The sequence below is a fragment of the Stereum hirsutum genome (genome assembly GCF_000264905.1).
Source record: "Stereum hirsutum FP-91666 SS1 unplaced genomic scaffold STEHIscaffold_18, whole genome shotgun sequence".
In the NCBI taxonomy this organism is placed as follows: Eukaryota; Fungi; Basidiomycota; class Agaricomycetes; order Russulales; family Stereaceae; genus Stereum; species Stereum hirsutum.
Window position 1 is genome coordinate 283322 of NW_006763148.1, and position 23776 is coordinate 307097.

At 50.6% G+C, this 23776-nt stretch overlaps 8 protein-coding genes across 8 annotated transcripts; 6 read left to right on the forward strand and 2 right to left on the reverse strand.

Annotated features, from left to right (window-relative positions):
* Nucleotides 1–452: 452 nt before the first annotated feature.
* STEHIDRAFT_115196 (uncharacterized protein) lies at nucleotides 453–3208 on the reverse strand (the record flags this gene model as incomplete). The annotated part of the gene is made up of 7 exons (XM_007309631.1): nucleotides 453–1094; nucleotides 1162–1299; nucleotides 1390–1566; nucleotides 1647–1979; nucleotides 2036–2366; nucleotides 2419–2528; nucleotides 2606–3208. 7 exons carry the CDS (start codon nucleotides 3206–3208, stop codon nucleotides 453–455), a joined length of 2334 nt encoding a protein of 777 aa, XP_007309693.1.
* Nucleotides 3209–3450: 242 nt separating this feature from the next.
* On the forward strand, nucleotides 3451–6690 carry STEHIDRAFT_66793 (uncharacterized protein; the record flags this gene model as incomplete). The annotated part of the gene is made up of 10 exons (XM_007309510.1): nucleotides 3451–3586; nucleotides 3646–4087; nucleotides 4159–4225; nucleotides 4285–4486; nucleotides 4564–4792; nucleotides 4853–4985; nucleotides 5037–5212; nucleotides 5273–5369; nucleotides 5426–5960; nucleotides 6020–6690. 10 exons carry the CDS (start codon nucleotides 3451–3453, stop codon nucleotides 6688–6690), a joined length of 2688 nt encoding a protein of 895 aa, XP_007309572.1.
* Nucleotides 6691–7270: 580 nt separating this feature from the next.
* STEHIDRAFT_172069 (uncharacterized protein) lies at nucleotides 7271–8976 on the forward strand (the record flags this gene model as incomplete). The annotated part of the gene is made up of 2 exons (XM_007309632.1): nucleotides 7271–7475; nucleotides 7531–8976. The coding sequence occupies exons 1-2, from the start codon at nucleotides 7275–7277 to the stop codon at nucleotides 8974–8976; spliced, it is 1647 nt and encodes a 548-aa protein (XP_007309694.1). The 5' UTR covers nucleotides 7271–7274.
* A 644-nt stretch (nucleotides 8977–9620) lies between these two features.
* On the forward strand, nucleotides 9621–11494 carry STEHIDRAFT_150094 (uncharacterized protein; the record flags this gene model as incomplete). The annotated part of the gene is made up of 5 exons (XM_007309633.1): nucleotides 9621–9648; nucleotides 9925–10231; nucleotides 10405–10583; nucleotides 10653–11147; nucleotides 11225–11494. 4 exons carry the CDS (start codon nucleotides 9621–9623, stop codon nucleotides 11120–11122), a joined length of 984 nt encoding a protein of 327 aa, XP_007309695.1. The 3' UTR covers nucleotides 11123–11147; nucleotides 11225–11494.
* STEHIDRAFT_142325 (uncharacterized protein) lies at nucleotides 11489–14117 on the reverse strand (the record flags this gene model as incomplete). Its single annotated transcript, XM_007309634.1, has 7 exons — nucleotides 11489–11614; nucleotides 11725–12203; nucleotides 12299–12695; nucleotides 12762–12874; nucleotides 12940–13218; nucleotides 13739–14025; nucleotides 14084–14117. The coding sequence occupies 6 exons, from the start codon at nucleotides 14115–14117 to the stop codon at nucleotides 11871–11873; spliced, it is 1443 nt and encodes a 480-aa protein (XP_007309696.1). The 3' UTR covers nucleotides 11489–11614; nucleotides 11725–11870.
* Nucleotides 14118–14309: 192 nt separating this feature from the next.
* STEHIDRAFT_104373 (thymidylate synthase) lies at nucleotides 14310–15517 on the forward strand. The gene is made up of 2 exons (XM_007309635.1): nucleotides 14310–14903; nucleotides 14976–15517. Exons 1-2 carry the CDS (start codon nucleotides 14372–14374, stop codon nucleotides 15392–15394), a joined length of 951 nt encoding a protein of 316 aa, XP_007309697.1. The 5' UTR covers nucleotides 14310–14371; the 3' UTR covers nucleotides 15395–15517.
* Nucleotides 15518–19740: 4223 nt separating this feature from the next.
* STEHIDRAFT_162016 (uncharacterized protein) lies at nucleotides 19741–20659 on the forward strand (the record flags this gene model as incomplete). The annotated part of the gene is made up of 7 exons (XM_007309636.1): nucleotides 19741–19834; nucleotides 19898–19913; nucleotides 19967–20009; nucleotides 20062–20082; nucleotides 20150–20196; nucleotides 20255–20522; nucleotides 20582–20659. 7 exons carry the CDS (start codon nucleotides 19741–19743, stop codon nucleotides 20657–20659), a joined length of 567 nt encoding a protein of 188 aa, XP_007309698.1.
* Nucleotides 20660–21789: 1130 nt separating this feature from the next.
* STEHIDRAFT_104377 (protein serine/threonine phosphatase 2C) lies at nucleotides 21790–23742 on the forward strand. Its single transcript, XM_007309637.1, has 3 exons — nucleotides 21790–22057; nucleotides 22145–23236; nucleotides 23304–23742. Exons 1-3 carry the CDS (start codon nucleotides 21990–21992, stop codon nucleotides 23338–23340), a joined length of 1197 nt encoding a protein of 398 aa, XP_007309699.1. The 5' UTR covers nucleotides 21790–21989; the 3' UTR covers nucleotides 23341–23742.
* Nucleotides 23743–23776: the final 34 nt, after the last annotated feature.

A 23776-nucleotide genomic window follows, 5' to 3' on the forward strand; every position in this document is an offset into this window, starting at 1 on the left:
GGAATTGGAGATTCTGGTTTCATTGGGTCAAGCATCAGAGTACAGCTGCCCGTGCGGCGTGACCGTCCTTGTGTCGTCTCCCTCTACTACTATGGAGACAAGTGCAGCATCTCCTCGCCAATACTACTGCATCAGAACTCCTGGAAAACCCTGAACCGCCCTGACGCGGCCTGACCGGGTCTGACGCGACCTGGTTGAAGTTACGAGTTCCGAAACTGTCCGCGTCAGGGCGGTCAGGGCTTCTCAGGGCGGTCAGAGCGGCTTGCCACTTATCGTGGACAACGAGAATTCGAAAATAAAAATAACTAAATTGTAATGACTCCGAGAGAGTTGTGGTGGCACCGGGCAAGAGAGCAGAGTTCGTAAGAGGGAGATGAGTGTCAAAGGTCGAGGAGGTCCTAGGTCAATAGTAAAGAATTGTACGGAGTATGTAGAGAATAGTGGAAAACATTCTAATCGAGAGAAAGGACGGAGGCCGAGGAGGGCGAAGGTGGACCTCGGGAATTCTGTTGTGGCTCTAAAGAGCCATCGCGGGTGATTGGCAGAGAAATAATCTCGAGTCCGTCGACCTCGAGAGTCAACGCGCTCGTATCAACACTCGGTGGGCCACTTAGATCATCGTCGTCATAAAACAAGCCTCCCGGAAACCCATATTCCTCACCAAGATCCTCTGCCTTTACCGTGATATCTCCGCCACCCGCATGCACTCTCTCCTCAGTGTCGTCGTCACCATCATGCATATTCACATCACTGCCATCACTCTCTACATCTCTCCTTTTCACCCACCCATCTTCAACCTCTCCGACGTCATCTTCATCGGGCTCGGCGTCGCTACTCGGCTCTATCACGACTGCGGCCTTGTGAGTCGATGCCTTCATACGATCTGGGATGGACTTGGAAGGGGGTTCGGGTGCCGAAAGCCGCTCGAAAGCCGTCTGGATGAGATCGTCGAAGCGATGCGGCTTGTCGACAAGAGCCTGGATGCTCGGACCGTTAGCATACTGCTCTACAAGGTCGCTTACATTCTGTTTCGAGAATGGAGGGTAAGCGTCAGGCTTGACTCCCGGAAGCCAAGCTTCAAAACAGCGTTGCACCTAGCGGAACATGGAGGGTTAGCGCAAGGGTCAGTAAGAGAGTTTAAGTGACGGATGTTGCACGTACGGCTGCACAAGATAAAGCTAAGGCCCCAGTTGGGTACTTATCCGTGTACGGCCGGGCAGAGCCCTTGATGTTCTTGAGGTGAGTGGCTAATGCCTCTACGATGTACTCGGAGCGCAGAGAACCTCGCGCACGTTTATCCTGTACAAGCACGTATAAGTAAATGGTGAGAATGTATGGGCGGAAGACAGCAAGAGGGAACATTGAGGCGTTATTACGTCAATTACGCACCTCGGTACCAGGAGCTGACCAGTATGCTGCCCCACTGTCCGGCGAAAGAGCGTTGCGTACCCAGACCTTCATTTTCTCGGTACCCAACTCATCAAGCACTTCGCCCAAGTTCTTGTTGGCCAGCTCGGTAGCGGCAAGGTAGAAGTGTTCGCGCCACTCGTATATGGCCTGCCGGCACTACGTTCAACACCAATTAGTACGTAAAGCGCACGAGGAGGTTCAACGATGGGTCATGGAGAGATCATAGTTGAACTTACTCGGCGATATACTTTGTCGCTAGTCGAAGTCACCTTGAAGTCCGCTTCGCTAGGTACGGCATTACGGACTGCAGCTTCGACGTCGGCAACAAACCGACAGTCATTTCCCTGACCGAGCTTCCACGGACGACTGTCTTCACCGTATGTGTCGCAGATGGTCGCCCTCAGCTTCCACCAATTATCTTGTGCCCACTGTGGCATAGTCTCCAAAGCGAGAGACTCTTTCGCTGAAACAACCGACTTCGGGCGACGATCGCTCTTGTTCTTCTTGGCCTTCGACTCTGTCTTGGGCTTGAGAGTGTCGTTGTCTACTTCGAGGATGTTGACCTGAAACTGATACAGGATATCGTCGGTGAGGTGAGCAATGTGAAAAGTCGTGATTCACGTACCTGATCAAGCCCGGATGTACCTCCGGGAAACCTCTCGACTGCCTCATCCTCGATCCCAGATTCCTTCTCTCTGAGCGCACCATCTTTATCGTCATCCTCCGACTCTTCAACTGCCCTCGCCTTTCCCTTTGTGCCCTTCGCCTTCTCTTTCGCCGGTTTCTTATCCTTCGCTTTGCTTGCCGACCCTGTCTTGCTTGTCAATGGGGTTGCTGCACCTAGGTGGTTGTCTCGCTGAAGAGGCTGTATATTCAGACGCCAGTCGCTATTGAGGGTCTTCTTAGGCTGAGTCGTGGCCGATGGGTTACTGCGTGGACGATTCGTTGGCGTAGAGCTGTCGTTGACGGTAAGCAAACATAACAGACAAGATCAACGAACGGACTGACGACGGAGTCTTCGGCGCATCGACACCATCTTCCCTCTGTCGATACTCGGAGATGTCGGTGAGGAAGTTCTGCGTACGCAACTTTTTCTTCTCAGTGGCGGTCAACGGGGCCTGTGACGAGCATTGAAAGTAAGAGAGTCAGTCAGGAGAGAGAGCGCGCGCGCGGTGAAGGTCAACAAAAAACGCACGGTTTGAGCGCTTGTGGAATCCTTTCGCACGCCGGCGTGAGCGTCGAACCCTCCGTTAAACGCTCGCACCTCGACATTCCCACCAAACGGCAGCCTGCTCTTCTCGTCTCGCTCCCTCATCTCTCGCTCACTCGCATTCATTGCAGCTGCGATCTTCATCTTCCCAGTCTCCTCCTTCTTTTTCTTCTCTAGCTGCTCTGCTTTCTTCGTCTCTTTCTTCACCTCGCCTTCAGCTCGTCTCCCTGCCGCCCTCGCTGCAATCTCCTCTCGCGGCTCGTAAAGCTTCGTCAACACGCCAGGCCGTAATGCGGGATGCTCGTTATTTGACGAGCGAGTCCGCTTGCTTGCGCCAGCAGAATGATTAGGAGCCTGACCTGCAGGCTCAACTTGGCCGTCGTCATCTGTGGTGCGTGGTTTTTTCGTTGTAGCGTTTGTGGTCGCAGTGCTTGGCTGAGTGGCTGGGTTTGGAGGTTCTACTTGGGACACTCCTCGCTTGCGGTTGACTCGAGGGCTAGCGGACGCAGCCAGACGTTTGTCAGAAGAAGCAGTATCAGTCGGAGCTGTGTTTGACGTGGAGCGCAGAGACTGGAGACGAGCAGACATGGTGATTCGACTAGGAATACTTGATGGTGCGTCGTTATACGTGTCAGCCTTCGTCTCCTTTGCGCGTTGCTAGTGTGAACCTTAATGTGACGGGCTGTATAGTTACCGCCGCCAACAAGCCGCCACTCGCCATAAGGCTTTCAACTCCGCAACGGCTTCGTTCAGTTTATCATCGGTGCCTCACTGGCTTGTCGATGTCGCCTTGAACCTCCGCAAAACGTTACCTTTCCGCTCCCTCGGCCATGGGTTTCTATTGCCGCCTATGCCTCTCTTCATACCCCACCAGACGCTCGTTTCAGCAACATCACATTCGTTATCATCGACATCCCAAACCAGATCCGCCACAGTCCACCATTTTCCGCCACCCGCTCATCAATGGTAAGCAACTTTCTGCCCTAATCTTGGTCTCTGCACATTTTCTAACGTCACATTTCTAGCCCTTCCCTGCGATGCCGATGGTGTATTCTTACCACCAGACACCGCCCCACCAGCCCAAGATCTAGCGCCAAACTGGGCCCCGTTCTACGACAAACCTTCGTTTGAGTTCTGTGAGCTCAAATTTGAGAAGACAAAGACCGCCATAGACGACATCAACGCCCTTCTTCGTATCTTGCGCGAGAAGAACCAGGTCGACGGCAATAACAACCCCGCCATATTTGACGACCACGACCATTTCCTGGAGTTCATCGATGCGATCCCATATGGCGAGGCGACCTGGCATACGTTCGCCATTCGCTACACCGGCCCCGTCCTTGATAACTCGCCGTCCTGGAAGCGTCGAACGTTTATCATTCACACTCGCGATCCGAAAGTTGTCTTCTCAAACATGATTTCCAGCCCCGAATTTGTGAAGAGATGGGATTACGAGGCCTATCAGGAGTAAGTACCACTTATCGCAATCGTCTGCATCTTCTGTCCATATTTCTCAAGCCTCTTCTTGTTATTTACAGATTTACCAACCCCCAGAACCGACGGTATTCGAACTTCATGTCCGGCCAGTGGGCCTGGGACGAATGTGTACGTTCCTCATCTGGTTTTCTAACAATGCTCACCTTTCAAAACTTACGGTCTCTCAGGACGAGATCGCAAAGGACCCGGCAACACACGGTTCCATGCTTGTCCCGATCATCCTTGGTGCCGACAAGACAGTAGTCTCGGTCGCTACTGGCAACCAAGAGTTCCATCCTCTATACGCATCGGTCGGGAACGTTCAGAATGATGTTCGTAGGGCGCACGGAGAGGCCGTCGTGCCTATAGCGTTTCTGGCGGTCCCGAAGAGTACGTCAACTATATATCCTTTTCTTCTTCTCTATCTATTTTTACTGTGTCTCATCCGAAATTCCCTATGCATCTAGCTGCCCGAGGAGAAAGTGACACGGCGGAGTTCCGTGTCTTTAAGAAGCGGCTATATCACGCTGCGATTGCCCATATACTCTCACCACTGAGAGATGCAATGTCACGTCCGATTGTCATGCAGTGCTGTGACGGGCACTACCGCCGTGTTATATTCAGTATCGGGCCTTTCATCGCAGACTACCCGGAGCAAGTGGATCTTGCAGGCATTGTACAGGGCTGGTGCCCTAAGTGAGTCTTTACTACATCCGTTGTGGCCCGGATTCGGCTCATAAGATATTCTATTTACAGATGTCTCGAACGTCCACCGCTGGAGGGTACTGGCTGCCCGCGGTCTCGCGAACATCGAGCTGCTGCACGGGACGCGTTCGCTCACGATGCTGGGATATTGTGGGATGCACTTGGTATTGTGGCTGGTGTCACGGTACGTCGCAATACTGCTGTTATCTTTCTTGCCCTTACGCTGGTTCATTAGCCTTTCACCGATCATTTCCCGCGTGCCGATATCCACAAGCTCCTGTCACCCGATCTTCTCCATCAAATGATCAAAGGAACCTTCAAAGATCATCTCGTCGAATGGGTTCATCAATACATCAAAGGTCACCATTCTTCGGCGGACGCAGAGCGCATCATGGACGACATCGACAGAAAGTACGTCTATTTCTACTGAATATGCCTTCCGATTTTCTGTCTAATCTTTGCCTATGCTAGAATCTCTTCTGTTCCGGCTTTCCCAGGGATCCGACGATTTGCAGAAGGTCGAAATTATGAGAGGTGGACGGGTGACGACACAAAAGCACTTATGAAGGTATGTCCCGTCGAGATTCACATCCATCAATATACAATCTCATGCTACGGCGATAGGTCTTCATACCGGCGATCCGTGGTCATGTACCTGACAAGATGGTACAGGCTATCGCCACGTTTATGGATTTCTGTTACATGGCCCGTCGTACGTCTCACGACACGGCTTCTCTCACCGCCATGAACGATACCCTTCGGCGCTTTCTCGACCTCCGTTCCGTCTTTGTCGAAACCGGGGTTCGTGTTGATTTCGCGCTGCCGCGCCAGCACGCTCTGCTCCACTACGTGTATGGTATCACCCTATTCGGTTCACCGTATGGATTGTGCTCCTCCATCACGGAGTCGAAGCACATCGCGGCGGTCAAGGATCCGTGGAGGCGGTCAAATAGGGACGAACCTCTCGTCCAGATTCTCCAGACCAACACCAGGATGTCCAAACTTGCTGCTGCACGAGCCGAATATGGACGGCGTGGAATGTTACCTGTCACAATACATGGCAAACTCCTCGCAGATCTTGACGGGGAAGATGATCGTGATGTCGCTGATGTGGCGGGGCCGTACTCTGCGTTGGTGGTGTCACTGGGAAAGAAACCAGGTAAGCATGATCTTATCTCTCTGCTTGTTATTGTCGATTGCTTATTGTTCACATTGCAGTTCGCACTACAGATCTTGAAGATCTTGCTACCGAACTCAATCGACCGCTGGACGAGTTTCGATTACTGATCCGACGCTATCTTTATACACAGATCTTCCCTGACGAGGATCTGCCGGTTGCCGATGTCGACACCGACGACCTTCCATTCCTTTCCAACTACACGAATATCGGCATCTTCAAATGTGCACGAACAGCATTCTATGCTCCCAGCGAGGAGGCGGGACCTTGGGGCATGCACGCAGAGGTGATTCGGTGTAATCCGTCTTGGTACAGACAGTACGAACGCCGGGACACGATGCTCGTGCAGACTGGTGATGAGGGTGATGTGATGGGCGGTATGTTGGTAGCGCGCGTTGTGCGCTTCGTTAGAATCAAGTACGGGGATATCGAGTATCCTTCCGCTTTTGTTGAATGGTTCCTTCCTGTAGATGATCAACCTGATGCTGTTACGGGGATGTGGATTTTAGAACCGGAAGTCGACGCCACCGGTCGTCGTACACTGGACATTATCTCCCTAGACTCGGTTTTCCGTTCTTGCCATCTTATTGGAGTTATGGGGGCGGAATTTTTACCTATAGACTTCGACTTCTCCTTCTCTCACGACGCTTTCGATTCTTTCTACTTAAACCGCTACAGTGATTACCATATGCACGAGTGTGGCCCTTTGTAGCCCCCATCCACAATGTTCAGACTCCGAACTGGTATCAATAATTTAATTAACTTATCAATGGTCTTATCCGAGGTCTTGTCAGCGAGCACTTGCCCTGATGAGCCTGACGGCCCTGACAAGCCCTGACGACAACCTGAACCGGCGGGAGCACCAACTAGACGACGGTCAGGGCGGCTCAGACCGGCTCAGACCGGCTCAGGGTTTTCCAAGAGTTCTGATGTGTGCCGCACGATGGTGTAATATCTTGGTGTAATATTTATCTAAATTTTACCCCAAGATTCGCATTTCTAGTTCCTTCTTGAACAGAGGTTGATAGCCATGCAGATTGATGCGAAGCCGCCGGTCGACACGCAAATCTAGTTTCCAGTCTCCAGTGCATGCAGTTTTGCCACATACCCTTGCATTCCTCATCCTATGATTGACTTTCGTTTCTTTTCCGTAGATTCAGCTTTCAACGCCGACGATCAATTCCAAGTTCTTCTAACCACGTACTCTGAGCTCATCGTGAGTCGCCAGTGCACACTGTATCATCTTCGTCGTGTCGTTTACCGTCAAACGAGACCTCACACCCGTCCCCCAGGAATATGCATCGGGTGCTTTCAATCCCCGAAGTACTCTTGCAGATATTTGCTCTATTATCACCCTCGTCCAATGCGTCAAATGCCAGGGTCTGCAAAGCCTGGTCAGGTCCGGCACTCCATACTACATGGCGCTGTATCGAGGACGTGGCCACATTGTTTCGCTCGCTCGCACCTATGGTACTGAACAGCACAGAGACCGAACTCGTGAGTGCTTGCCAGCCCCATATGATCCTAGTACCGAAAACAATTGCATTCGAAGGATTTTGTGCGATCTCCCATGTTGAGCGACTGGACGGCTTTCATAGCAAACACTCGCCGTGTTCATCGCCTCAATCTTCGTTCAGGTTCCCGACTATCGACCGACGCAACATACCGCATCGCAACTACTCGTTCAGTGCTCGAGATCTTTCCCAACATTCGTTCGATCGACGCGTCATGTTTCGATGCGGTGTTCGACCCCTTGTTCTTCAGCACCTCGGTCAAGAAATTACGGCTTATCCTCCACAAAGAGCCTGGCGTAATGTTCAACATAGATGAATTGGCATGGAAGTTTGGAGAGATCACTGGCCGCATGCCAAACTTAGAAGGATTGACCCTGCTCTCCAACATCAAAAGCTACGATACCGTATCACCGTCCTTCAATCGGCTTCTAGAAGGCCTCCCGGGCCTTTTGAATGTCGATCTACCATCCAGAGCTATGGTATCCTCAACATTGGAAGTTTTGTCGCGCATGAAACAACTCCGCGCCATCGCCGTCGTCAATCGAGCACCCTCATTCTATGAACCACCGATTAGTTTGTCACCGGCATTGGCGAGCGGCTGTTTCCCGTCCTTGACCTCCATAAAAATTCAAGCAACTGTCTCCGACGCGACCCGACTCTTGCAAGATCTGAACTTCCCTTCTCATAATCTCATCGCTGTGACACTACATACCGCCCTTCCTATCCAGCATGTTCTGCCACAAGATCATCTTTCTCGCTTCATATCCATGGTCGTGGAGCGCTGCCTTGCGATCGAAGACCTGCGAACCATCTTAAACATCGGCAAAGAAAACGCACCCGATGTTTTGCCTCGCAGCCCAGTCATACGCTTCACCGACATTGTGCAGGTCCTTCAGCTACACAACTTGACAACACTAGTAGTCGATAATGCGACAGCCATCATCATGACGGACGCCGATGCTCAGGCTCTGGCCCACGCGCTACCAAACTTGAAGGTCCTCAACCTTACCCGCCGTGCCCTCGTCGCACATCCCTCCGAGCCGAGCCTCACTCTCCGCTCCCTCATACATTTCGCCAAGAAGTGTCCTGATCTACACTTCTTGGGGCTTTATCTTGATGCCTCGGCGAGCGTACCACCCCCTTCCGAAGCCATCGTACTCAAGAATCTTTGCATCCTGTACTTGGGATACTCCGTTATAGTATCGGTCAAGCCAGTTGTCTGGTTCCTCTTCCGCTCCCTTCCCATCCACTGCTGTCTCGGTGTTCTTGGTGACTATATAGAAGACTCGACTATGCTCCCTGAAGTGAGCACAACGGATCAGCATCGTGCATGGAGGGACGTACAGAAAGGTATATCGTGGGTTCAGGACAGTAGGGAAACATGGCGTGAGGAGGAAAAGTGTATGAAGAGCCGGGTTGAGATGTTGGAGAAGGAGGTTGCGGTGCTACGGTCGCAGACGAACGATAAAATCGAACGTTCATAGAGCTTGCATATTCACGGATTGGGTCGTCGTGAGGTCTTCGTGGTGAGTTGTGTTCTTTGTTATGCTATTGTCTTATTGATGTCCTCTTCGTTCGAGTCATCGTTCCGGCGTGATGCCGTTTCCTATTTTTGTTTAGCATTTACAATGAATTCATCTTCTCCTACGTCCTTGAATTGAGTAATGCAGATTATCCTGGTAACAGCGAAGGAGAGACGCGAGAATAGACGAGCTGCGCTGGCCTACCACTGCATATTAATGGACAATTTTCTCTTTATTTTCCGGGTCATTGGGCTTCAGAACATGTTCACCCCCGATCCTTCTTGCTCTGCCCGGTTCCTTTATCTGGAGAATCATATGTATGCGTCAGCGCGTACCGCTCCCACAGCACTGCTCTCTGATTTCTCATATTTTTGCTGCACTTCAGAACCGTAAAGCCTACTCGGCGACTGTCATGTCGGGCTTATACAGCCCGTCGGGGTCGGCCATGTCTCGTCAGTCCCCGCTCTCCTCGCCAACACTCCCACTAACACAGACAGCCTTTCTGTTGGTCAGCGTCGTACTTTGTCCCGCACGTATCCCGGATCGCAGGCTCTATCGCCAATAAGACGTATTAAGATACGAACGAGACTATCCGCCTGTCCAAAATGTCGCAGGACGAAAGCATGGAGACAGGTCAAAGAACAAGTAATCTTCCCGACCCTGTGCCGGTAGGATTCTTGGATTCGAGTCTGGGAGGGGTGAGGAAGCAAGTGCTCGTAAAGTAGCTTTTTACCAGTACGTGTAACTCCGCCGGTGTCAGAGCTTTCATTGTGACTTACGATTTCCGTTCAAATCTGGTCATTATGCAGCGTCAATACTCTTCGCCTATATCGTGGCTCTTCTCTCACTCTGTATGTATTTTCACGCCGAATCTCGAATTTCCTTTGACCCATCGCATACGAATCGTAGACTGGGGATCTCAGTTCCACACCTTGGAGCACTTTCACCTACTCAACATTTTCGTTGTGGACGGAAAAGTCGACCCTTATACGTCCACTACACCCATCGTCGGACCTGCAGCAGTCAAGGCCGCTCTCTCACACCAGGACTTCAACTTCCCGACGCTAACGTACCAGAACATGTCTCCGGCGGCGTTCAACCACGATCCCATGCGCGTTCGTGCAGCCATTTACGACGAACAGGCCTGGGCTGCTGTCATCATCAACGCAAACGCCACAGCGTTGGCTATGCTGGCTGTTCAACAGAAAAACACATCGTACGATCCAGCAGGCGCTTTTCAGCTGATTATAGTGAGCGCGAGGGAGGACACCACGATCGTTAGCTACGGCACGCAGCTCTCCATACTTTAAGTTCCCTGCAGTTCACGCAATTGACAGCCTGACGTTGAGTCTTGCCCGATTTAAGGGTCGACATAGAATTAATCACCAGTCAAGTTGGCCAAATGTGGGCGAGCGTGATGATGGATATGGCCGCGGATAACGATACATTTCTCGCCAATCTTCAAGCGGTTCCTCAAGCCCTGAGTCCTGCCATTGGATTATCCACCATCGACCTTCGACCGTTCTTACCACCTGGGGCTACACCAACCGTCTCCGTTGGATTAATCTGTACGTCCTACTTCAATTTATCTCAATAATGGATATGAGAATCGGAGCCTGACAAAATCGTGCTCATAGATCTTGTCATAACGTCCTCCTTTACCACGGCCTTCTATATGCCCGTCCATCAGCTTTTTTCTAGCACTTCTTCCGGACACCCACCTCTGAAGAAATCACAATGGGTGGTCTACCGCTGGATCTCCTCTATCACTGCCTACTTCCTCCTCTCTCTCGCGTATTTTCTGGTATCCCTCGCATTCCTTATCCCCTTCTCCCTCTCGTCATTCTCTCACACCTCAGCACCGCCCGAAGGCTCAGGCCACTTCCTCGGTATTCCGCTGCAAAGCGCAACTCGTTACGGTAAATCGGGCTTTGTCGTGTTCTGGATGTTGAACTGGGTCGGAATGGCGGCACTGGGACTGACGAGCGAGAACGTGGCGATGGTGGTGGGGATGCCCTGGAGGTTTTTCTGGTTGCCGTTTTGGGTTATAAGTAATGTGTGTACGAGCTTCTACTCCCTCACGCTGGTGCCAGGTTTCTACGGTTGAGGGTACGCCTGGCCATTGCACAACAGTACGTTCCATTCACTATTTGGTGATTGGTTGAGTCTCAAAAGGCGAGTACTGACTATCAGTGCACGTGCCGCTCAGTTGTTGAAGCCACGCGTACTATCGTCTTCGACCTCCACTCCCACCTAGGCCTCATCTTCGCATGGTGCGCGGTTAACGCGACGCTCTTTCCATTCGCTTCCATGTTTGCCGAATGGAGAGCCGAGCGACAGAAGAACAAGCAGGAGCAGGTGAAGGAGAAGCTATGACGAGGTGACTCAAGGATGGGCCGGAAACAAACACCATCTTAGGTTGGCTTGGATATCTTTACGGTCCTTGTCCAAAATACCGTTTATCCATTGACTTGGTTGGGCCACCTGTACGCGTCTTGCGTGTGCCCTTCAATTTCCTGATATTCTCCAGTGAGAAACACGAGCATTGCAGCGTGCAAAGGCTCATCAGTGAGCAGAAGAGCACTCGAACGGAGGAGATCTAAAGACAAGAGGAAATAATGTTCAGCACTTCGCCGCGAATCGACTCGGAGACTACCGAGTCCATTGAGGACGTTCGAAGTGTGGCGTGTGGCGTTAGCGAATACCTACCACATGAACCACTGGTCGAAGGATTTTCAGTTTTCAAGGCCACCACGTGTCCTATGTGAGTTGAGGTATCCAGTACTGAAGCCCTCCTCATCCGCAACATATCATACCGAAGTCCATATCTTCTATCACATACCGCGAACTCTGTCCTACTCCCTCTTCACGCCCCCAATCTCCATCGCCGGCTCATCCGCACATCCCCCATCCAGCTCCACGTCCTCCAACTCTCCCTTCCCCTCCTTCGCCTCCCTCCCCTTAACCTCCTCCGCATCCCTCTTCGCCTTCTCCCTGACCTCCCGTCCCGGCCGCTTCACCCGCGCCCAGATCCCCACATTCGGGTCCCGGATGAAGTTGACGGTGATCATGGGCCAGGATGGATGCGAGGGGAGGTTATCGTAGAATTCGGGGGCGAGGGCGCGGAGGGTAGGAAGACGGGTCCACGGGACTGAAGGGAAGTCGTGGTGCTCGTTGTGGTAGCCGACCTGTATATCATAGTCAGAGTCAGTTACAAGCCGAACAGCGGAGAGACGATGCGTAGTGTGACGAGAAAGTGAAGAGAGGAAATGAGGGAGCGTACATTATAAGCGAACCAGTTCAGCCAGCCATAATAACTATACGTCTCCTGATCCAACCCATCCCACACGTAATGCTCCGCAATAAAGTGTCCCGCGAGAGGATGCAGACTTCCCGCCCAGAAACTGCTCATTATGAAGTAAATCAGCATTCTCGTGCCTTCACCACCCGTCACGCCCAATCCAGCGCCCGTGGCTCCCATGAGATCTATGCCTCCGCCGCCTAGGACGCTCAGGCCGCCCGAAATCAACGGGTCGAGGGAAGAGAGGACGGTGGGGAAGTAGACGATGAGGAAGAAGTCGAATATAAGTTGGGTGGCGATGTTGATGCCGTGCCAGATGGAGGGTTTTTGTGACCGGACGAAGCCTGGACGGAGAGCGTAGAAGAGGATTTGGAAGGTGCTACGATGAAAATATAGAATGTGAGTACACATACTCATGATGCATGTAGCAGAAAGGAGAACGTACCAGAAGAAGACCTTTCCGAGGACGTTGTTGAGGAGGACGAGCTCTATCTGGGTCGGAAGGTCGGTATCCACACCGTCCTCGCCCTGGTACTTATGATGCTCTAGGTGGTATCCCTGTTCCATTTCACAGATGAGCTCCAGGTCTACATTTCAACTGGTTACTAGACCCAAGAGCCCACCTTGAACGTAACAGCATACGGAACTCCAATCGGCAGATTTGCGAATATCGCAAACATCTTATTCGCTTTAACGCCTTTGAATGCCAAATTATGCGTGATCTCATGTATAGCGAGGAATAAGTTATGGTTTGCTGTTCCGCCGACGATGTAAGCTGTGAGGAGGAATGGAATCGAGAGAGGATGGGTGTTGCGCAGAGCGAAGGCGATGGTGAATTGGAGTAGGACGACGAGGGTGACGACATATTTTGTGAGAGGTTCGTGACCCATCAGCTTTCGGACCTAGCGAGCGGGAGGGTGGTACGTTAGTCAACTGAGTAAAAAGTGAGTTTTGGGAGGACGGGACGAATAGTGATCGATAGGTTGTGGTGCCACATGAACGACGAGTGTGGCACCGCGTAAACTGACAACGACCATTGGTGAAAGAGTGCCTTGATAGTCGCGACCGTCATACAAAACAATAGGCCAAGACAGGTGTATGAGACCGGCAGCTTACGATAAACACGCACGACGGTTCCAATCGACGTCAGCACTCGATGCAGCTTGCAGTGCAGACTTCCCAACCGAATGTCATGCGTTCAAAGCAAAGCTCACCACGAGACTACAGAGCATAGTAGATGACGGCCGAGTATATCAACGCTAGAGCCAGCTACATTACAAGATGCGCGTAGAATGACTTTTGAACCTCTGACCGACACACGTTCGTCATACCACTGTTCGGTCTAATGCACGGCACACGCCATGCAGCAAGCACCACCATAACCAACACATTCCATCCACAACAGCGAAATAGTTCACTCACCTCCGGATGTTTCTTCATAATAGCCATCCTCCTCGACCTGTGCGGTTCCTCCGTCATGATCCATAAAAAGTCGCTCGTATCCCTCGGCGGAACGTTATACACATCTCCGGGATTGTTGGGGTTAGCGATTACTGTCCTTCGAGGACTTTTATAGTCTACGCCATTGATACGAGCAATCGACTCTTGTTTGGAGTTGGAATCATGTTGGACCTCGGTCTTGCAGAGCCCCGAGTTGAGGAGTTGTTTGCCCTCGTAGAGCGTCTCTGCGCCTCCGTAGAGACTGAAGTCTATGTTCCGAACAGGTAAGAGAAAACCCAGCAAATTTCGCGAAAAGTGCAAGCGCACCGACTTCATCTGGAATATTGGGGGATGGGGCCATCGCGAGGGATGGTGATGAGCGTCGGTTGAAAGGAGCTGAGGACCGTGAAGAGCTCCATGTCAGGCCATAATTATAAGTATATCGCTACGTGCTGTGCCTGGGTAAATGGCCGTATTACATAATTGACGCGTTGCCAAACCACGCGTTTTTATTTGTTCAGGCGCGTCGCGTCTCGAGTCCATTGCTTGCACTAGCTCCACGTACTTGCTCCTTCAGCACCGTCTCTCTCACTGTCTATTATTTTGTTATCTGGTATGGCTGTCGAGAGTACATCGGCGACAACGACGGCGGCGTCCAAGAGACCTCACGATGAGCTGCAGTATCTCAGCCTCATCCGCACCGTGCTCGAAACGGGCGAGACGCGTCCAGACCGTACGGGAACTGGCACCATTTCGCTTTTTGCCCCTCCAAATCTTCGCTTCTCGCTCACCGACTCTACTCTACCGCTCCTGACAACTAAGCGCACGTTCTTACGCGGTATTCTCGAAGAGCTTTTATGGTTCGTCAATGGTCGGACCGACTCCACTTTACTCTCGAATAAGGGAGTGAAGATCTGGGATGGGAATGGATCAAAGGAGTTCTTGGAGAAGAGGGGGCTGGGGCATCGGAGGGAGGGTGATTTGGGGCCCGTTTATGGGTTTCAGTGGCGACACTTTGGGGCGGAGTATGTGGATTGCGATGCAAGCTATGACGGGAAGGGAGTGGATCAGTTGCAGGAGGTCGTAAGGAAGATCAAAGAGGATCCTACAGATCGGAGGATTATTCTGAGTGCTTGGAATCCAGCTGGTATGTCGCGTGCGATACGTCCGCCTCTCTACCTCTTTGCTGTGCGACTAACTAACATGACTCTGTATGCAGATATACCGCAGATGGCGCTCCCGCCATGTCATCTCCTGTGTCAATTTTACGTTCATCTCCCGCAATCCGACTCGCCACCGGGCACGAAACCCAAACTCTCATGCCTTATGTATCAACGCTCCGCCGATCTCGGTCTCGGTATCCCCTTCAACATCGCCTCCTACGCTGTCCTCACACACATGATCGCACACCTCACCGACACCGATCCCCACGAACTTATCATCCAGCTCGGAGACGCGCACGTGTATAGAGATCACGTCGATGCGCTGAAGGTGCAATTAGAAAGGGAGCCGAAGGAGTTTCCGAAGTTGAGGTGGAAGCGGGGGAGGAGGGAGAGATTGGAGGACTTTGAGATGGAGGATTTCGAGGTGGTCGGGTATGAGAGTTGGCCGAGTATTCCGATGAAGATGAGCGTGTAGTCCAGGAATAGTGACGGGGCAGTGGAGAAATGACGGAGAACTCATGCCGTTGTACGTTTCGTATGTATCTCGTCCACAATCTGTTTCTGTAGTCTTCCATTTATGTTATCATGTTTGACCTCCCTTTGCTGTGCTCGTTGCCTTGCATCCTCCTCCTTGTTCAGGTTCGAATGGACGGTCTCTTGATGCAATCGTGTACAGATCCTGCGGTTGCTCTAAGTATACACGAGACGATCTCTCATGTTTCCCTGTGACGGTTTCATAACTTTGCGATGGTGTCCAGGACTATCAAGGTGAATGCGCCGGTGATGGTATACTTATCGTTCGCGAACCGGCTTGAAGCTAGAGCGAAGGGTTTTGATAACTGAACTAGAGCACACCAAATCTCGCTCGCGTCACGCCACGAGGCTGGCTCGCCCACCTTCTAACATCTCAACTTACACCTGCGGTGGTCCTGGCGCCACATAATTCTGAGGTACACCCACGGTGAGTCCATGTTACACGGTCATTCGATTCAGAGAAAGCCCCAGGATTAGACATACAGTAGGTGTCTTAGTGTCTATAGACCTCTCTCCCTCGACCAACGTGCATATTTTCTTTCTACGCCTTTGCTGCATGTCGCCATGAGCGTGAACTGATACCCCTCATTTCTTCTTCTTTTCTCCGCCGCACATATAGAAAGCGCTGAATGTCCGTATCGTTTGACTGACAGTTGGTTTGCCATGTTATATCTTCAAGTTTCCCCCTCAACTCTTGGTCGTGTATACGCAAACAACGGTGTGTATAGACCCCGCTTGACAGACGGCTGCGTACTACACAATATTTGTTTGTTGTATCCCTCTTCCCTCCCCTTTATTTCTTGGCATAGGCGCCTACGTGAAGTTCCGGTTCTGCCCAGCAAATTTTAATTTTGGATTTCTTGGTACTTCCCTCGCAATATATACATATTTTCGGAAGAACTCCATGCCTCCCTACTGGGGCTTGCGGGCCTCCAAGGCCACGATCACTGTGGCGGACACAATGCAAGTATATTCCCACTGTATTTCTAGAGAGATTCAGCGCATCAATTTCTGCCAAGGTGCATACCACATATAGTTTAGAAGGAAAAAGCAGTCAAGTTGTGAGACGTATGAATGCACTAACTCCGTCTGGGATGTTGGGTCGGTTGCAGCCTTGCAGGGAGTTCGAGGTGTGGCGAGCTTCAAGCTTACATAATTGACGCGCGTCGCAATCCTCGATTCCTCTTACAGCGCTCAGAAGATCTATTCGTCCTGACCTCCTTATGTCTACACTGTCGTACTGCTTTACTGCTCGCCGTAGCTGTCAGTTGTATATCTTTGTCGACTGAGGGATTTTATGACGGTCCGCAATACCGCAACCAAGTCCACATCAAGTCCACTTGGTGCGCTCAGGCTCGAAATAAGAAACGACAGCGCTGTAATCGGCCCCATCTCGCTCTTCGCCCCTGCTCACCGCCGCTTGACGCTTGTTGGCTGCTTCATATCACTTCCCGAAAAAGGACCCTTCGATGCGGTCCTCTACAAGGACTTCCAAAGCCCATCAATGGGTGTATCAACTCTATGTCACTGTTCTTCTCGAGGACGTAAAGATGTAGAAGCGAAAGAGGTCAACGGACCTACTCTGCTATACTTAGAGAGTGGTTGCCAGTCTGCTTCGGGACGAGGTACGAGTGGATCGGATGCAGGGCTGAGCGTTTTCGGCGCTTAAAATCCTACAGGTACGCCACTGTGGCATATGCGGTGCTAAGTATCAGTCTTTTCGTCCGAGTACAATATGCGGTTAATGCGTCCATGTATGTACTGGAGATACATGAAAGAACTCTCCCCCGCCCTATTATCTCGGCCAACTACGAATCCGACTCATCTCCTGACACGAAGCTCAAACTTGGGCCTCGTCTATCAATGCTTTGTCAACCTCGGTCCTGGTATCTCTTCTAATTTTGTCTCCTATGTCTTCTTGATTGTCCTTCTCACTAATGGCGGACCACCCAAAATAGCTATTCTGCTCGTGTACGTGCACGTGTAGTATAGGGACCTCAAAGGTATAGCTCGAGAGAGAGCCGAAGGAGTTTTCTAAGTTGAGCTGAGAGCACCAGTGTGGGAGAGGAGAAGAGGGGAGAAGTCGGAGCAGTTCGAGGTGGCGACGTATGAGTTGAACGAGTATTCAGGTGACCATGTGCGCATAGGGCCTCATCGTGATGTCGGACAGCCTTTTGAGAAGGCGAACATATGTAAGTACGTCTTTGGTCCGTTGGTATCTTATTTTCGTCGGGATTTCGAACTTTCCGACTGCTACTCAGCCGCTTCTATTGTTCCATAATAATAATAATAACAATTTTTCATTCTGTGATTCAGTGCTTTCTTTCGGAGCTTTTGGACACGTTGTCAGATAGTACGCGATGTCTATTTGCCACAGTTCAGCTCAGAGGCATAAGTAGTCAATAACGGCGGTACCGCTTTGTCGTTCAAGTTGGATACGGTGTCGAAATGACCATGAGGGGTGATGCGCACGCAATGAGCGCTCACCTAGCGAACGGTACGCTGTTCAGAATCCGGTTTACATTGATAGCACTGAGCAGAAAGTTTAAAATATGTCCAACTTTACGCCATGTCTGAAATCCAGGACTGGCACCGCTATTGACATTCGAGATGTCTCAGTCGAATTCTGTATCATGCACAGCCTGGATCATAAGTAGTTCCGGCAAAGTTCCATCCCCTGAACCCCTCTACGCTCCAACAACATCCGGCCAAGTAGAGATAAATACATTGTATCGCGTGGAGCGTATGTGCACCTAGCTCATAAAATCCTGCAGCAACCGTCACTATGTTGCACTTTTTGTGTGATAACACATCGTTATGCACTCTTACCGGTGATATTCGATTTCTTTTTCCGTCCATGCCGCTTTCTCGACCAGAATGTGGATCTTAACAAGAAGCAGATGCTTCAGTAGAGCTACACTGACTTCATCAAGTTATCGCCCTGTTGTGTTTGTTTCGTTACATGGGCGCATCGCGATTGACGCAATTTCAACAGTGGGTTCCCCTTTCAGGCCTGTTTACTAACTGTATAAGGTCCCAGAATATCCGTAACGACAATCATATCCCGCTATAGAGCCAAGCGCGCTACACGGGATGTTCTCGAAGCTTAAGGCGCGTTCTTCAGCGAATCACAGAATCGTCTCAGCGCCTGTTCACCTCTCCTATCATCAGATGATTTCATCCCTCTCCAGACATATATAGGGATAGTAAATCTCTCTCTTATTTTCACATCTCGCCATGTCAGATTCATCTATCTTGCAGGACATTATTGTGCAAAAAACCACGTGGTATGTAGCCTCTACCCCCGCAAAAGGTGCACCCAATATGACGCACGTTTTTCTTTGTTCAAGGCTCACCGTTAATCATGCCGAAGCGTCTGCATCTGGTCCGTCATCTATACACACCCACCCACATCTTATTACTAGTATCCCCAAGTCGAGCCGCTGAGCATGACTCACATATTTTCTCGAATCCCAATCAACCAGCGGTTTTAGTCCTCGACTATATTCAAACCTTACCGACTGAGATGGCTGTTCTATGGTCGAAGAATATACTATCGGGCACTTCAATTCTATTCGTCATTAATAGATATGGCTTCTTGACATGGTGGGAAATGTCTCTGTATGGGGAGATGCCTGGAACTGCCAGCTACCTTTCGTGAGTCCCGTCCGGTCATCTCTATAATGCACTTAATAAAATATGTATTGATCCCGGGATCCAGTTGCCATATTGTCGCCAATCTTCAAGCAGTATTATCAATCATAACAGTGGCTAGCACAAGCTGTACGTCCATGTAATCAATCGAGAAGTCACGAACCTGGCGCTTGCGCTGACTCCATGTATTAATCCCGTAGCGTTGATTGCTCTGCGCGTATACAGCATATATAATCAGAGTCGGAACGTGCTCTTCATTTCCGTTAGCCTGATTTTGACCCGGGCAGCCCTCGACATTTACGTGAGAGTCTAATGTCCCTTGAATATATCAGTGAACGTTGATGAGTTAATCCATTGCACAGGAGGCTGTCCTTGAGGTTATAACCTCCACCACGGGTTCAATCTTCGCAGGATTGTCTCGATGTGGTGTTTATTATCCTTCTGACATAAACAGGTGTGCTATTCTATACTTTAGTCTCATCCATCAAGAGCTGTGGGGATTACCACTGATGCGACTATTGATCGTCACAGTGAGGCAGCATCTCGTACATTGGAGTTACCTTAGATCTCACCACATCAGCAGCTCTACAGACATTTACAACAATAGTCTTGCCGCTCACCTTTGACACCATCATGCTTCTATTGACAGTTAGGAAAATTTACTCTCATGTCGGAGAGATGCGTAGACTAGGACAGACTACTATCTCACGGATAATCCTGCGCGATGGTGCGTGTTCCTATGAAGGTTGACTTATGACCACCGACTCACCGACGTGTTTTTGACCACTAGGAGTTCTCTATTACATGTCAGAATTTAATCCTCCATGAACTGTGACTCGTTTTCACATTGGCTTTGCAGAGGTATATTCTTGATTGCCGTTGCAAGTGGCTCTCTTCGGATTGTAAGTTCGTACACAGATCATGGTAGATAAGAATTTAATCTTCCACCCACAGGTAGGCGTCACTAATCCCAATGTGAGTTTGTGGTGCACGTCTGGAAGACTATTTTTTACCATCATCTTAACTTCTTATGTATGCATAGTTGTTTGGGCGGGTATTCGCCGGCATATTGACCCCGTTCTTCTCTGTGTATGTTAAATTTGACCTCTGTTTTCAAATGTCGGTTGATGGGGCTGCGGAAGTGTAGAATTCCTAATGTCTTGGTCAACCGTCTGTTCCTCAACCTCCGGAGCTATCAGAATCCAAGCTACGGATTGTCCTCCAGTGACACAACACTCCCCGCACCTGTGTTCGCTCAGAATCGCCCAAACCGCTTTCTGGGCAACATCGGAGAGCCTCTCGACTATGGGCAATGGGACGACGTTTTGGATGAAGAGGGTGTTGATGACGGAGCTGCTGAGAATAAACCGGAGCTCAATGACATACGGGACCCATTGACTACTCTTGTTCCAGTCGTGAGTGTTACATTGCTATCTACGAGATGACTGAGCTCAAACTGTCTGGATCTCCTTAGGTCTACGAAGGAGCCGGCGCAGAGAATATTGAGATGGTATTTATGCAACGAGACACTATGCCGTCTGTTGGACCATAGCGTGCAATAGAGACGACTTGAGACTTCAATCGGTATGTGCTTTGCTATCAAATCAGGGTCCACATTTTTCTAGCTACTTTATAATCATCTTGTATATTTGTAGGTCTCCTTGAATCAATATTTGCTGCATCAGCCTCTCCGACTCGATCCTGATGTTCTTTGCTGCGCCGCTACTACCCGTGAGCATGAGCGTGTATCTGTATCTCATTTCTTTGTATCTTCTTGCTCCTGTATACATAAACAGGGATGAATGTAAACTCTAGTTGACCGTTGATTGATACACATATAAACTCGTTTATTCTTGTCCACTTGGCTCTCGGGCTGTCCATCGGGACCATGTACCATTGCTTCCCTGATATGTGCACCGGTATAAAGCTGGAAACCAATAAAATGCCCTTATTTTGGCCATTTGACGAAATAGATTCAAGTGTCATATCTCTTAGTATTAACCTCGCAGTTCATCTTGCCGTGGCCCCCTCGACGAGTGGTTGCCGTCTTGATCAAAAGCAACCATGTTTTCTCTAGAACGTTTGAAGAATAAGTAATCTATAATTTTTCTAACATATTGGAAGACCGGGCGAACTGGGCAGGTTAGTACCTTCATACCCAAGTCGTCCGACATTGCCACACGCCACACTTCGTCTTCACCCGGCAGTTTCCGTGCGTATTTTCGGCGCCGCTGCAACTTCGATGAGCACTGTTTCAAATTTGACGACGTAGAACTGTTTTCTGTTGCCCTCCTGCGTCAGGCTCAGTTCCTCTTTCTTTCTCGATAACTGGTGAGTCTCATAGTAGCTACATGTAGCAGAGCTCATTCCTGTCCACTTCCGCGAACTCCTTTAGCTAGTAGCGGTTTAGGCTTGACCTCGACTCCGTCGTCCAACCGTCGTCGTCACGCCACGTCCTATCGAAACATTACCTTCCATAATCTGGGCCTCTAATTCTTAGGTTCTTAAAGCGAATCCTCTGGCCGAGTGCTTTTGTTTCTTTGGACTAGCAAACGTGCCAATCTTGTCCAAGCCACATAACCTCGCCTGAGGGTCTGACCGCCTTCGCCTTACTTTATGCCATGTCATTCGGTCCATTTATCAGAAACGCCGCCTGGAGTGGTCGCTGGGCTGCTCTATGTGCGACTACTATCATCTCACTCGATTACCTCTACCGTAGAGACCGCATATGGCTTGATAGCGACGAGTTAACTTGGCGGAAACATGAGTCACCGCGTCCATCTTGCACCCAGAGCTTTAGTAGACCTCCGTCGAGGCTTCAACAGAAGAAACCGGTTACGATATTCCCGGACAATCCTTCTTCTGTCGATGAAAGTCTTCGGATGCACGAAGAATCTTATACGCCTGGTATTGGTGGTATCTCCAGAATCGATATCGTCCAATTTGCATGGTAACTCACTATCTCACACGCATGCATTTTCTTTATCGATCGCCTTCCTACTTCCAAGCTGCTGACACTGACCGTTGATATTTTTAGTGCGGAACCAACGGAGGACGATTTTTCCACGATAATAGTACCCGTCCCATCCGGTCACTGGTCCTTCTTCGCATTATTTGACGGTCACGTCGGCTGGGAAACGAGCGCATGGCTGCGCGAAAACCTCATTCCAGCCCTGATTGGCTCTCTCTCGGACCTCTACACCGAACTCTCACCTTCCTCTGACTCCATTGCCTCTACTATAAAGTCTACATTTGTAGCGTTGGACGAAGACATATGCAACCTCCCTCTCATGCGCGTATTTTCTTCTCCGGTCAACAGAACACTTGCGACCAACCTCCTCGGCCCAGCCTATGCTGGCTCATGCGCTCTTCTCGCTTTCTACGATCCATCATCCCATTACCTCCACACAGCATTAACAGGCGACCTTCGCGCCGTCCTAGGTCGCATATCCTGCAACAATCCGCTCACGTACAAGGCCCTCCCTCTTACTCGAGACCAAAACGCCCACAATCCATCCGAATTGAGCCGTCTCAACGCTGCCCATCCAGGGGAAACCGTCGTCCAAGACGGACGCGTTCTCGGCTGGGGTGTCTCCCGTGCCTTCGGCGATGCTTTGATGAAATGGCCAATAGAAACCGCTCGGAAGTTGTATAAGGAGGGATGGATGGGAACACGACCTTACGGAAATGTGAAGACTCCGCCCTATTTTACTGCTGAGCCTGAGGTTGGGTGTATCGAGATCCAAGAGGGCAGCGGTGATTTTCTGGTGCTGGCTACGGACGGGTTTTGGGAGTGTTTGACGAATGAGGAAGCCGTGGGGTTGGTAGGCATGTGGAGCGATGGTCATCGAAAGAGGGGCTTGGACGAAGGCAGGAAGGAGGGTGGTGCAGATCTGGTGAGGGAGGAAGCGTGGAATGATGATCTGCCTGTGCATTGGTCCGACGGACAAGAGAAGGGGAAGGATGAGACGGTAAGATGGAGACAGTGGGGACTAGAGAAGAAGACGTTCGTGTTAGGGGATAGGGAGAATGCGGCAACACATCTCCTGAGGAACGCCCTGGGAGGGGCGGAGAATGATGTCACTTCTGCGTTGCTGAGTATGCGCCAGCCGAGGAAGAGATCTTATGTGTGAGATCTTTCGCTGTCTTTGGATTTGACTTAGGTATCCAATGGGCACTGACGCTTCTTCAACCAGGGACGATATCACAATCATGGTTGTATTCTTCGATTAGCGTACACGTACCGTCATCGCATCGTCGACGTCTATACGCAGGATGCATACTGTTCTGTTGGTGGTATTTCTTCGACTCCTCGGCGTGATTGCTTCATTGCTACCGCCAGAATGGTGCCGACGTACCGAAACCGTAAAGAACAGTGGCTCTCCGGTATGTCACTCATCCGATGACGAGGTACAGACCTTGGCGTTGGCTGTCGTCGTTCCTTCTCCTACCCGCAGGAGGATTTGTCAATTCCTACCACGCTACCGAGGCATTCTGATAACGCATATTCTGCAGCCGCATGTCCCATCGATTACAGTATACCATGAAAGATGTATTCGTCCGCCCTACCAACATCGCGGCTTCCGGTATATCATTGTCTGACCTTCGATGCGCTTCGTGTAATTGCATATTCTCAAGCCATATCGCGCACAGCGCATTCTGGTCGTGA